General features: G+C 33.3%; 2 protein-coding genes across 3 annotated transcripts; one reads left to right on the top strand and one right to left on the bottom strand.

The window, feature by feature from the left end:
• The first annotated feature begins 7,588 nt into the window (after positions 1–7,588).
• On the top strand, positions 7,589–10,739 carry LOC135831516 (RNA-binding protein 1-like). Of its 2 annotated transcripts, none has more exons than XM_065344075.1 (5): positions 7,589–7,809; positions 8,119–8,333; positions 8,428–8,583; positions 9,147–9,763; positions 10,123–10,739. In XM_065344075.1, the coding sequence occupies exons 2-4, from the start codon at positions 8,128–8,130 to the stop codon at positions 9,232–9,234; spliced, it is 450 nt and encodes a 149-aa protein (XP_065200147.1). In that variant the 5' UTR covers positions 7,589–7,809; positions 8,119–8,127; the 3' UTR covers positions 9,235–9,763; positions 10,123–10,739. The 2 variants fall into 2 exon arrangements, with proteins under 2 accessions (XP_065200147.1, XP_065200146.1); XM_065344074.1 differs by lacking the exon at positions 9,147–9,763 and having other exon boundaries at positions 7,594–7,809; positions 10,123–10,256; positions 10,419–10,739.
• Positions 10,740–10,819: 80 nt separating this feature from the next.
• On the bottom strand, positions 10,820–13,141 carry LOC135831515 (3-hydroxyacyl-CoA dehydrogenase type-2-like). Its single transcript, XM_065344073.1, has one exon. It carries the CDS (start codon positions 11,681–11,683, stop codon positions 10,916–10,918), a length of 768 nt encoding a protein of 255 aa, XP_065200145.1. The 5' UTR covers positions 11,684–13,141; the 3' UTR covers positions 10,820–10,915.
• Between the last annotated feature and the right edge of the window lie 44 nt (positions 13,142–13,185).

A 13,185-nucleotide genomic window follows, 5' to 3' on the forward strand; every position in this document is an offset into this window, starting at 1 on the left:
TTTTGAGAAATTTACTTTGATACATTAATTATAATGATTTTAAATATTGTAAAAATTAGCTATTTTCACTTGAAAATATAATGCTTGGAAACGAAAACTTCGAAAAAACGGCTTCGTAGCACCCATCATTGTAATCTTGAGAAGTTATGTTCCGAATTCTGAATAGATCGGTTTATTATTCGTTGCGTAGTTTTGTAACGAAATTATTCAATTTTATTAGTTGATATTAACAATGGCGGACCTAAAATTTGATTGTTTACAAATTTTAGTTGAAGCATTTCAAATGTAGAGTGCGTATCAATAGTTTTCGTTGATACCTGTACTTAAGAATGAGAAAATTCGTTCTTTTCATCATAAACCTCTCTGGCCACTTTCATTTATCATTCAAATCTTCAAAATTACTTCAAAAGCAAAAACAATTTCGAAAAAGTTATCAATTATCATTTTGAAGTGGAAAAAATTGCTTTTGTTCTCGATATAATTAATAATTCTCATCAATGTGTAACAAAATACATCTCATAGGTACCCTCACAACAACTAATAAACCATGTACCCACTTACATTTTATTCTTTCAAAGTTTCAAGTTCGTAATGCGGGGTGCTTAGTTATCAACTTATTTATTCAGAGTAAGTGAGTAAATTTACGAATTTTGACCAAACTAAAATCTCAAAATGAAGTATTCCTACTTGAAATAATATCATGGTTTTGAAAATTTACTATTTTTTGAACTTTCCCTGGTTTTAATTGATTTTGTTTGCATTTTGTCGAACTTTACTGAAATTTCACAGTGATGGCAAAACTTTTTCATTTCAGTTCAAGTTTTTAGTTTTTAGTTTCAGTTTCATTTTTTTCAGTTCAAGTTTTCAGTTTTTAGTTTCAGTTTTATTTTTTTCAGTTCAAGTTTTCGGTTTTAAGTTTCAGTTTTACTTTTTTCAGTTCAAGTTTTTAGTTTCAGTTTTCAGTTTTGCTTTTTTCAGTTCAAGTTTTCATTTCAGTTTTCTATTTCAGTTTCAGTTTTCAAAATTTTTCTTGAAGTTCAAAAGGAAATGAAAAAAAAAATTATTTTCTTTCATGAATTTTTTCATACACTAATCTAATTTGCTACTTGGCAACAAAAACTTCAAATTTCAAATTCAATTGGCAACAAAAACTTCAAATTTCAAATTCAAACATTTCAAACTCAAAAATTATGAATAAATATGCAGGGTTGTGCAGAGAAAATCCGGGCCTGGGGGGGGGGGGGCCAAAGAAAATACAAGTTATGCTATACTTGGGAGGAAGATCGCATCGTCCTTTTGCCGACAAAAAAATGTTATTTTGCCACAATAATCAAAATTTTAATTAAATGCTGAGCAGTGAGCACTGTATAGTATCAAAAAACTTTGAAAATCCAGTGGTTCTATTCTGTTCAGAAAAAGTGAAAAATTTGCATTTTTTGTACACCTACTTACAAGTGGGTCATTCCATGTCAACACAACCAAAAAAAGGCGATTTTGAAAGTCATGTCTTTCGATTTCGCTTAATTTTTTTTACAATTTCTACCCACACAGTAAGTAAGAAAGCCGCAATCAGTTTGGCCCCAGCCCCCTCAGGGGGCGGGTGGGGGGGCTTCCATTATTTTCACATTGTCTCGAGGTACTCAACTTCAGCAGCCCATTCCTCCAAAACTATGATACTTTGATCAAAACTGATTTCACAGTTCGAAAGGGCATTGAATTTTGAACTTTTTAAGTATTTTGAAATTTTCAAAAGTTGAAAGTTGAACTTTCAATTTGAAAGTTCAAATTTCAAAATGGTGCTGTAAAGGGGAGCTACCATTTAAAATTTTGAAAAAATTTCTATAGATGTACATTTTGATACTTTTTCGAAATATTTAGGTTTCGAGATGGTACTCGTTGACGGAAGGGGAGCACCCCCACCCACAATTTTGGGTGAAACGTTCGAAAGAAAATCTGGGGCATGTGATATATCGAATGGTATGTTTTTGGCGACGCTGAACACGAATATGACGTTAGATTTTTGATAGGACCCCATCCACAGCCCCCAGCACCTCCCCTAAGCGGGTAAAAGTTCAAAAAAGTGTTTTGTTCATGCGACACATGGAATAATATGTTTTTGGTGACGCTGAACACGAATATGACGTCAGATTTTTGATTGGGCCTCATCCACGGCCCCCAACAATTTTTTTTGACTTTTACCTATTGGGGGAGGTTCTGAGGGCCATAGGTGAGGTCGATTAAAAAAATTATGGCTATATTCGTGTTCAGCGATATCGAAAACATACTATTTCATGTCTCACACGAATGTTACCATTTTTTTTTTGGTTTACCCGCTTTGGGGAGGTGCAGGGGGCCGTGGTGGACGGGTCAAATCAAAAATCTGATGTCATATTCGTGTTCAGCGTCGCTGAAAACATACAATTCGATATATCACATGCCCCAGATTTTCTTTTGAACGTTTCACCCAAAATGGGGGGTGAGGATGCTCCCCCTCTGTCAACGAGTGCCATCTCGAAACCTAAATATTTCGAAAAAGTATCAAAATGTACATTTATGGAAATTTTTTCAAAATTTTAAATGGTAGCTCCCACTTACAGCGCCATTTTGAAATTTGAACTTTCAAATTCAACTTTTGAAAATTTCAACATACTTAAAAAGTTCAAAATTCAATGCCCTTTCGAACTGTGAAATCAGTTTTGATCAAAGTATCATAGTTTTGGAGGAATGGGCTGCTGAAGTTGAGTACCTCGAGACAATGTGAAAATAATAGAAGCCCCCCCCCATCCGCCCTCTGAGGGGGCTGGGACCAAACTGATTGCGGCTTTCTTACTTACCGGGTGGGTAGATATTGTAAAAAAAATTGAGCGAAATCGAAGGACATGACCCAAAAACGTTGGTTGAGTTGACATAGAATTACCCAAGTAGCATCTTGAATGGCCCCAGCGAAGCGAGGGCAAAAGTTTTCAGCTTTGGAAAATTTGTGATTTAAAAAGTAGAACGACATCAATTGATTTTATCGAGAAAAAAAAATGGGTTTTTCTTTTTGGTTTTTCTGATCTCAACATTTTTCAAATTCAATAGGTTTCTTGAAATTGTAACTCTGAGAAGAGTATCAAATTGACCCATGCAAAGCGAGGGCAAAAGATTGGATAATTTGCAGTTCAAAAAGTAGAACAATATCAATTTGAATGAGAGAATTCTTGGCCCGAGCGAAGCGAGGGCAAAAATTTTTGAAAAAAATAAGAATTTTGAGAATAGATTGATGATTTTGTCGAACAAAATTCAGTGAATGGCAAAACTTTTACATTTCAGTTCAAGTTTTTAGTTTTTAGTTTCAGTTTCATTTTTTTCAGTTCAAGTTTTCAGTTTTTAGTTTCAGTTTTATTTTTTTCAGTTCAAGTTTTCAGTTTTCAGTTTAAGTTTTTCTCATTTCAGTTCTAGTTTCAGTTTTAGTTTCAGTTTCTCCATTTCAGTTCAAGTTTTTAACCAGTTTCAGTTTTAGTTTCAGTTTCAGTTTTCCATCACTGAAATTTCATTTAATTTTTACAATTCTTAAACTGATTTTAATGCTTTTTCGAGTGTTTTCATATAATTTTGTCAACAAATCTTCACACATTTTTGTCAAATTTTAATGAATATTCGACATTATTTGGTGATTTTAATGACTTTAGGTAATTTTGGTGATGATTTACAAAATTTTTGCTGCATTTCATCGTTTACTTACAAGGGAACCCCCCCCCCCTAATGATAACCTCCAATTTGAGTGAAACTCAGACTGCTGGAAAGAGGACCTCAAAAAACACCCATCCCCCCCAATTTTAAGCTGCTCAAGTTGATTTTTACATTTTTGGCGAGCGTTTGAAATTTTGTGTACACAGCTAAAGCTGTTTAATAACTCAGAAAACGGAAAAAAATTAAAAATATCCATTTCTCCCGCGTATCAACTTCCAGAGCTCAAATTTTGACCAAATGCAATTTTTTAGATTAGCCGGATCCGGCCTTCCAGTCAGAAAACAGTTTTTTTTACTGTTTTTTCTCTTATTTTTGGTGAATTCAAAAAATGACTGTTTCTCCCCACCACGTAAACTTGAGTAGCTGAAATTTTGGCCGAAGGATATCAGAAATCAAATTTTCTGTCCATCCGGTGGTTTATAAATGCTATTGAAAAATTTGAAAATTCAATAAAATCAGCTCTTGTAATGAATTCAGGAGCTCAAAACTTTGGTTAAAAAGTCTGTGGTAGATACCAAATCGACCCATACACCATTAGCCGGATTCGGCTTTCTGGTCAGAAAACCGGATTTATTACTTGTTTTCTCGTATTTTCGGTGAATTAGAAAAACGACTGTTTCTCCCCGCCAAATATTAAAAATTTCAACTGCTCAAGTTCATGTGGTGGGGAGAAACACTAATTTTTCAAATTCAACGAAAATATGAGAAAAAAAGTAAAAAATTCTGTTTTCTGAGCAGAAGGCCGGATCCGGCCAAGGGTGGTATGGGTCGATTTGGTATCTAGCACAGACTGTTTGGCCGAAATTTGAGCACTGGAAGTATATAAGATGAGCTGGTTCAACTGGTTTTTCAATTTTATTTTTTCAATGACAGGCATAAAAAACCAGATGGACAAAATATATTATTTCTGATTATAATTCCACATCCGGCCGACGGTAGTGTTGAATGTTTTTCCAATTTTCAATATTTCAATTTTGGATTCAGTTTTTGTGAAATACGCACCGTATCTCCATACAATTTTGAGTAAAAATGAACTGATTGTATATTTAGCCGAAAATGTTTTTGTACATTTAAAAAAAGTTTAGAGGCAGACAGGTTTTGATTTTTGCGATTTTTGATAAAATGTCATGACCTATCAAAATGAAATAAAATTTCACGAGAAATTCTAATACTCTGACAAACAATTTTTTGAGCATTTTTGAAAGACTCTATTTGAGCCCATAATCGAGTCATGAATGTCATGATTTCTGAAGTTTCTGAAAAAGGCATCATGCAACGCGCAGAAATGGGTTAAAATATGGGGAAAAATTACAAACAAAACTTTTTTTGAGCATTTCAGAAGAATTTTGACCCAAAAACTTGATCATGTTTTTCAGAGTGCTCGAAAAATGTGACATGTGATCTATCAAAATGGGTTTTACCTCCCCACTTTTTTGAAATTCCTCTGTTTATTTCACAATTTGCCAATCAGAAGTCCTATTTTTGGCAAACTTACTTATAAGGTTCTGCTTTTTTGTTACCAAATTTGCCTAAGTCATGCTGTCATGTTTTTGGAAAAGTTGTCAAAAAGCATCAATTTTTGGTAAAATAATCAAAAAGTATCCATTTTCGTCGAAATTGTCAAAAAGTAAATATTCTTGGTAAAATTGTCAAAAAGGTATAATTTTTGACAAAATTGTCAAACTTTCCTGTTCTTGTCAAAATTCACCAAAAAAAATGCAGTTTTTGCCAAAATTGTCAACAAATTCTCGTTTTTTTACAAAATTGTCAGAGAGTGTTAATTTTTTACGAATTTAGCTTTTCGATGAAGTATAATCAAAATGGTTGTAATTTTTGCCATAATTGCTAAGGGACTTGTGCTTTTATGATTTGTTGGCCAAGACATCCAAAAAGCAATCATTTTTTTTGCCAGCCTAAAAAGTCCTCTTTTTGTTTTAATGTTTTCCGAACAACTAACAAGTCCTGTTTTCTCAGAAAATTGCTCGAAAGCTTATTCATTTCCCCTCTCCCCAATTTCATTTCTATCAATTTTTATGACAAAGTTTTGATACTTTTGGAATTTACTTTAGAGGCACTGCGGGCCCCCATAAAAAAATTTTCCATTAAAAATCATGTCAGAAAATTAAATTTTGAAAAATTGAAAAAAATATCCTCGTATTCAGTGTACTGAAAATTTTAAAAAATCATTCTGAAAATTAAACAAATCCGCCATTCGTTAAAAATACTTTGTGAACCCAGACATCAAATATTATAGCACATTAAAAATGCAGTAAATGAAAATTAAAATATAATTCTCCGGCTGAGCGCGTCAATTACAACTTTCCACGACAACGTCGTGGAGAAAAAGTGGTGACGCGCTTGGCCAGGGAAATTCTGTTACTCGCGGTTACTCGTGACAATCGAAATTCGGAATTATTTTGGAAAATTATTCGAAATTAAACGAAAAATTCGATTTGGCAACGCTTCCAACGTATTTAATAACAATGTGTGCGAGTGTGAGTGCAACAATTATTGCAGAAATGCGCACGCACAATTTTTAATAATTCATTCAAAATAAATTCACAAAAATTATTCATTTTTCGTTCGCGAACAAATCGGTAATTTGTTTACTGATAAAATTAAAAAGTATAATTTTACACTCTCGATTTGGCAGCCAAATATTTTTCAATAAAAGTTACTCATTACCTATTTTCTCGGGAAATCGGAAGCTAAAGTACACCCTTAAATCATACTTCTAGGCCCAAGTGCCAGTGGTCATTGATTTACATACTTGCTTCTTGACTTTTTGAAAACAGATTTTATCATCTACAAACTAAACCCCCGACCGAAGAAAATTAGTTATCATTCAAAATCATTTGAACCTTTAGCCTTTATGCATTAGTGTAGTGCAATCCAAAATCCAAACTCAAAACTTTTCAACCTCTAGAACAATGAGGGGCTGGCTTCAAAAAGCACCAATGTCAGAACAAAACTTGACACTATAGTTTAGCTTTTGATATTTTTATCTCACGAAAAAATGTTGCGAAAAAAATCAAACATCGTCATATCTTCAAGTACCCTCAATTCGTAAGGTGTATTTCGTTTTGTTTGTAGTTTGTACTAATGAAAATTACAAATTATTTTCAAAACATGGCTCTGATGCTCTGAAGTCTGAACTTTGCTCTGACTGAAGTGAACAGTGAACTTTCACTAATCATTAATCAGTATAATCTATATCGTAATAATTCGCAAGTAGGTAGATGTATGTATACAGAACGTTTCGTACTATTTCACGAATTGAAATTCAAATTTCAAAACCGTCGTTTTTCAGTTTCAGTCATCTTCATCACATCATGAGAAGATTCATCAAAAATACTCTATTCAAGATTCTATCATTTTCAGTAGGGTCTATACTGAATTTAACCGTAAACTTATTCCCGTAACTTAAGAATAAGACTGGTTTATACTGAATTTAATGTCCATCAACATAAAAGTTGCCTTTGTTTAAGGAGGGACTATACTGAATTTAACCGTAAACTTAAACTTAACCCTAGAAGTTAAACAAAGGCAAATTTTAGGTTAACGTACGTTAAATTCAGTATAAACCAAGCTAAAGTATAAGTTAAGGGAATAAGTATCCCCTTAAATTCAGTATAGCCCATCCTTCAATTTCTAGGGTTAGGTTTAATGTTACGGTTAGGGTTAAATTCAGTATAGCCCCTCCTTTCAATTTTCATTTCATTTCTATCATCATATATTTTTTTTGAAAAAAAAGTAAAAGATGTTGTTTTGTAGTTGCATGAAACGCCGTCGCTAGCGTTGCAAAGTACTAATTTCATGTTTATGGTTTTCATCCAGTTACTGTGCTTGTAGTTGTATCGGAGTAGTTTGCGGTTGCGGCAGCGAGAAAAAATTTCGATTTCATTCAACTTTGTATTCGCCTCCGACTCTCCATCGCATTTTTCTTGTTTAAAAGTTCAATTTGTTTCAAAAAGTTACCTACCGCATCATTGAAAGTTTTAGTAACATTTATATATTCTTTATTGGTGAACAGTTTATCGATTTTAAGAAGACAATCATTTGCAACCGATTTGAAAAGTAAGTCAATATTGGAAAACTTCATTTTTCTTTCCCCATTGTTTAAGATGGTTGTAATTGTATCTCTGTAAATGAGGCGATTCTTCCTTTAAACACTTTTTGGCTAATATGGTTCATATGTTCGCATATTAAATAACTCATAATTTAGTTTCCTCTTACTGTTTCCTTTAGAGACATTTGGCTCATTTTGTGCTTACGTGTTCGAAACTCCAGTTACAGACTTTTTCTTCTGATTTCAACTTTTCAGCTGATTATGAAGATTTTCAAAATACAACCACGGAAGCTGTAATGATTATTTAATGATTTCAGGTTTTGAAAATGGCTCATAGAAACTGGGATTTAGCTTGTAAAGTATACATCGGAAATTTGGGAGATAGTGCTTCCAAACATGAAATCGAATCCACATTCAATAAATATGGTCCTCTGAAGAATGTTTGGATCGCCAGAAACCCTCCCGGATTTGCATTTGTCGAATACGAAGATCCACGTGATGCTGAAGATGCGGTTCGTGGGCTTGACGGAACGTAAGTTCGTTTTCTTGTCCTTACAATCAAAGAGAGTCATCTTTGTTTTGATTACTAGTTCAACATTGAAATGTTTTCATTTTTGCTTTTGTAGGCGCTTATGCGGGAATCGTATTAGAGTGGAAATGTCTTCAGGTCGTTCCAGACAACAATCTCGTGGTGGTCGAGGTGGCGGTGGTGGAGGCGGTAGAGACTATCGTCGTTATGGAGGAAATGATAACTATTCATCGAGGAGTCGTGGAAGTTACAGGTGAGGATGTGACACTTGGGTGTTAAAATTAATGCATTGTTTTGCACAAAAATTTAGGTTTTGTCTCTCTTTACCCTGAACTTTGATTTTTCACAGTAATGTCATTAATTTGAAACATTATGATGAGGTAAAAGTTGTGAAGTTCCCTAATGGCATTTTCTCTTGTAGCTTGAGCATTTGTTGGTATCGGTTGTATATTTATGTACTTTATTGAAACTGATCTTTTTTCGTGTTTAACGTAGCAGTTCCTTTAGTTGATTTTTGATATGTTGATCTTTTTTCAAGCTGCGTTGTTTTTACTCGTTGAATACGAGCTTGATTTTAATTCTAGTTGATTGAAAAAAAATTAATTTCTGAAATTATTCCATCACATTTTTAACAATTGAAAATAATTTGAATTCTTGAAACCCCTGCTTTCATTTTTCATTGCCTACATAATTATGTTCTTTTTCGGAAAAACGTTTTACCATTCGAACGGTTTTTATTTTAGTTATTAGTTAATGACGTATTGACTATTTTAGGAGGAAAATTTAAATTAAAATAATTTTTGGGGTAATTTACAGGAAATCTGGAGATGAATTGAGTCACCTTTTCTCCTTACCTCCATTAACATACTCTACCAGTATTTGTACTGCGTTTTATTTCGTATAAACACCAGACACACCTTTATCGTGGTTCAACCAGACGCTTAAATATTCTTCGTTCAGAATCGTTGCGCCGAAGAGTTGCTTCTGTGATGACGCGACTAACGAAAATATCACACCGCCTGATTTCTTTGAAACGAAATTTTGGCGTTTTTTCTTGTTCGTTTTATTCGTGTGATCGCAGAAGTGCGTGCGTTAAGCTTAAACTAAATCAAAACATCTGAGAAACGATAGTGAAGCCGTATAGCCCGCATTACATGAAAAATCAGTCTTCATACCATTTCTTCTTTTCCACGACGAATTGATTACCTGTGTGGGGCACTTTATCTGGCATTATCAGCAAATTCTTGACAACAATAAATAACTTTTGTTCGATACAATTACTGCCTACGGGTTTACCACCATTCGCCTTAAATCTCTACTCTACACTGCACAGCTCAGATTTTTTTCAACCTTACAGAATCTTCTGTGTTAATACCTTCTTAGTAATAAAAACGCTGTTGAATTTTAATATTTATTTGCGATCACTGATTTACGTAAGTATGATCGCCTTATTAATTAAACATAAAGCAAATTTAGCTCATGTACTTATGAATCTTTTATGAATTGTTTGATTTACTAATTTTATCTCTTTGAATAAGTTACCTACGTATATTGAGATTAATGCTATGTTTGAAAAATACGTTGTATTTGTGTGTTCGCTATTCTCGTTTATTCTGCTGTATTGGTGATTTTTTTTTCATTTCTTTTCTATGCTATGCCGAAATCAAATAAGCGAAAGGCAATAATTATCAAGTACATACTTGCAACGTATTTATCATTTCATTGCATTATTGATATACAAGTAGTACATTCAAATCTACATTACGTTTCAAAGAATTGGTATGTCTTCTAGATCTCGTTCACGTTCTCCAAAACGTCATGCATCTCGTTCAAGAAGCGCCTCTCCAAGACATTACCGTCAAGATTCGCGAGAAAGACGATAATTTTTCCGAGTTCCGTTGTCGTGGATTTCCATGCAGTTTTAATGTGAGTCATTTGGCTTCTTCTCCAATGACAAGTTCCATGAATTGTTGGCTAATTTATTTATTCTTTTTTTTTCGCCATAAAGAATTCATCGATCATTTTTACTAATGATTTTAATGTATTTTTATTTAATATATTTATTTTACAATTGTAATATTATTTTAGGATTTCGATTCATTGCTGCTAATGTCATTGTGTACTTGACGTGAAAACCATGGCATCGCATTTTTCGGCTGGTACTCATATAATTTTTTTCACTTTCGCGTGCTTAAAATACTTCTATCAAAATCAATTTTAGCGCTTTTTTGTATTTATTTTATGTATGATACGGTACATGACTAAGAGTACCCTTGAATGTTTCTTTGCCTTTTTGTTTACTTCTTTTTCAAATTTTTTTCTTTTATGTACGAAACTGTGTTTATTCCTGTAGTTCAGTTGTTTTTAATTCAACGAAAAAATAAATACGCTGTTCGTTTCATTTTTTAATTGATTTATCAACGTTATTTACTTCATTCCTAGAAGAGCAGAAATATTCGTATAACATAGTGAAAATAGAAAAACACGAGTAGAGAAATTTTTTGTATTTTCATCATATAAACAGCAAGAAGCAATTAAAAAACAATTGTATTCAAAATCTATCACTACTAGTAATCTAAAATTATCTACATTATACGTAATCCAGCATCCAGTCTAATAACAGTGCCATTTAAGAAAGGGTTTTCGATAATATGTTTTACCAGGAGGGCATACTCTTCGGGTTTACACAATCGATAAGGAAATATCGTTGATCGAGCTAAAAATATACGAACTTTTTCTGGTAAATCGGATACCAGAGGAGTATCACAAACACCTGGAGCAATAGCACATACTCTAATTCCAGCCGAAGCCATGTCTCGGGCAAGAGGTACAGTCATCCCCGCGACAGCTGCTTTACTTGCGGCGTACGCCACTTGGCCAGAGATACCATCGAATGCGGAAAAACTCGACGTATTTATAATAACACCTCTTTGATCATCGGCGTTTGGAGTGTTTTCGTGTATTAATGCGGCTCCCAACCTGATAACATTGAAAGTTCCAACTGTGTTGACTTGTAAGACACGATTAAAATCGTGTAATTCGTGAGCAGTGTTCTTTTGAAAATTATATGTCTTGAACGCCACAGAGGTGCCGGCACAATTCACTATCGCATTAAGTTGGCCGAAACATTCTTTTGTAACGTGGAAAGCATTTTGTACTTCATCAATAGAACATACATCGCCTGATACGAATTTTACATTTTCGCCCAAATTCTTGGCTACTTCGTCTCCTTTAGAGGATGGTAAATCATATAGTAATACTTTGCTGCCTTCTTTTACCAATTTCTCCACAGTGGCTTTACCAAGTCCCGAAGCTCCGCCGGTAACAAATGCAACGAGTCCTTTACAGTTCATGGTGAACTCAGAAAATATATAGCAAAGAACACATATAATACTATAAAACACTTGGAAACACTAATTATTTCAATTTACTTTCACATTTAGACAGAAATTTTGTTCTTACATCATTCATCATGCTCTTTTCAGATTATTTATTATCACTAGCCGGATTTTTTTTTTTTTAGAAAAACCAAAATAAACTTTTTTTTTTGTCTTTACGAAAACATTATTCATCAAACGTGCCGTGAAAAGAAAAAAACGTGACGATTTACAGGTGTGGCTACCACACTTTTTCAGTTTTCTCTTTTCCACTTCTAACATCAAATTTTTTTTTTTAATTTTTTGGTGAAATTCGGCGGGACGCGGGACAATCACTTGATCAGGATCAAATCAAGGCTCGATCAAGATCAACGATCGATAAAAATTTTTATAAAAATTTCAGAAGTAATAGTTAGTTAATGTTTGATTGATCAGATGTGAGATGATCACTATTCACTATTGATCTTCTAGTTTCATATTTAATTTATTGCCGCCTCGCCGGTCGAGTACGATCATTTTTGTGATCCATTTTTATTTTTTACCGTTTTTACGTTTATGAACAATTCGAATCGAGCAATCAAGGATTTTGATAAATTTCCAAGTAATAATAATAATTATCGCTTTGAAAATGTTTAAAGAAGAGGCTTACTATCTATAAAGACTTAAAGAGGCTCTTTTGGATGACGATCCTATTGAATTCAAGGGAAGAAAATTGAGATTATAAGTACAGATGAAATAGAAAGTGATAAGCCTCTCTTGAACTGAAGAATTACTACATTACTAGTAATTAGTTAGCTAAACAGGTGTCATTCTATAGTGTAAATCTGAATTTTGAATTTATTTTAGATGAAAGTGGAACCTCTCTCTAGCTTTACATTGTACAGAGGAAAATTCCAGATCATTTTTCGTTACCGTGATGAATTGGTTTTTCTTGATAATTCTCATAATATTAGTGACGTTTGTTGTGGTACTTGGCATTGGCTACTAACTAAGTGAAAAATACTCAACATTTTTCACTTGGTGTAACAAACTCCTCGTACGTCAATGTGTCATTTATCCAACATAAACCTATCTTACTATATAATTACTTTGGTGTTTTATCCATCATCCGTAATCGTAATGGATTAGGTTTTTCAAAGTCAAGAGAAAAATTTAGCTTTTGATGCGATATTTCATTTACATACCTTCTTATGATATTCTCGTATCGTGATGAATCTCTACCACGCACTTATTTACATTTAATTTATGCAGAACGCCAAAATCATGAAGCGTATGTATGTAATTTTGTGCAATAATGTGTTTCTTATATTCATTTGTTGAATGAAATCAAGTTTTAGTAATGTTTTGAGAAGTTATTACTAGTTGAATGTTCGCTTTCAATGTGATTTTCTCAATGGATCAAAATTTATATACTTTTTTCGTTATAATCCTGTATATTGATATAGAAATACGTCAATTAATCTCTGCCAACTAATCGT

The sequence above is a fragment of the Planococcus citri genome, chromosome 1, assembly GCF_950023065.1.
Source record: "Planococcus citri chromosome 1, ihPlaCitr1.1, whole genome shotgun sequence".
Lineage (NCBI taxonomy): Eukaryota > Metazoa > Arthropoda > Insecta > Hemiptera > Pseudococcidae > Planococcus > Planococcus citri.

What these genes read in the sequence shown, in the direction of transcription:
- LOC135831516 (XM_065344074.1), top strand. Translation starts at nt 8,128, where the DNA reads ATGGCTCATAGAAACTGGGATTTAGCTTGTAAAGTATACATCGGAAAT. An exon ending in GTTCGTGGGCTTGACGGAAC is followed by an intron (nt 8,334 to 8,427) that starts GTAAGTTCGTTT and finishes TTGCTTTTGTAG; the next exon opens with GCGCTTATGCGGGAATCGTA. An exon ending in AGGAGTCGTGGAAGTTACAG is followed by an intron (nt 8,584 to 10,122) that starts GTGAGGATGTGA and finishes TATGTCTTCTAG; the next exon opens with ATCTCGTTCACGTTCTCCAA.
- LOC135831515 (XM_065344073.1), bottom strand. Translation starts at nt 11,683, where the DNA reads ATGAACTGTAAAGGACTCGTTGCATTTGTTACCGGCGGAGCTTCGGGA.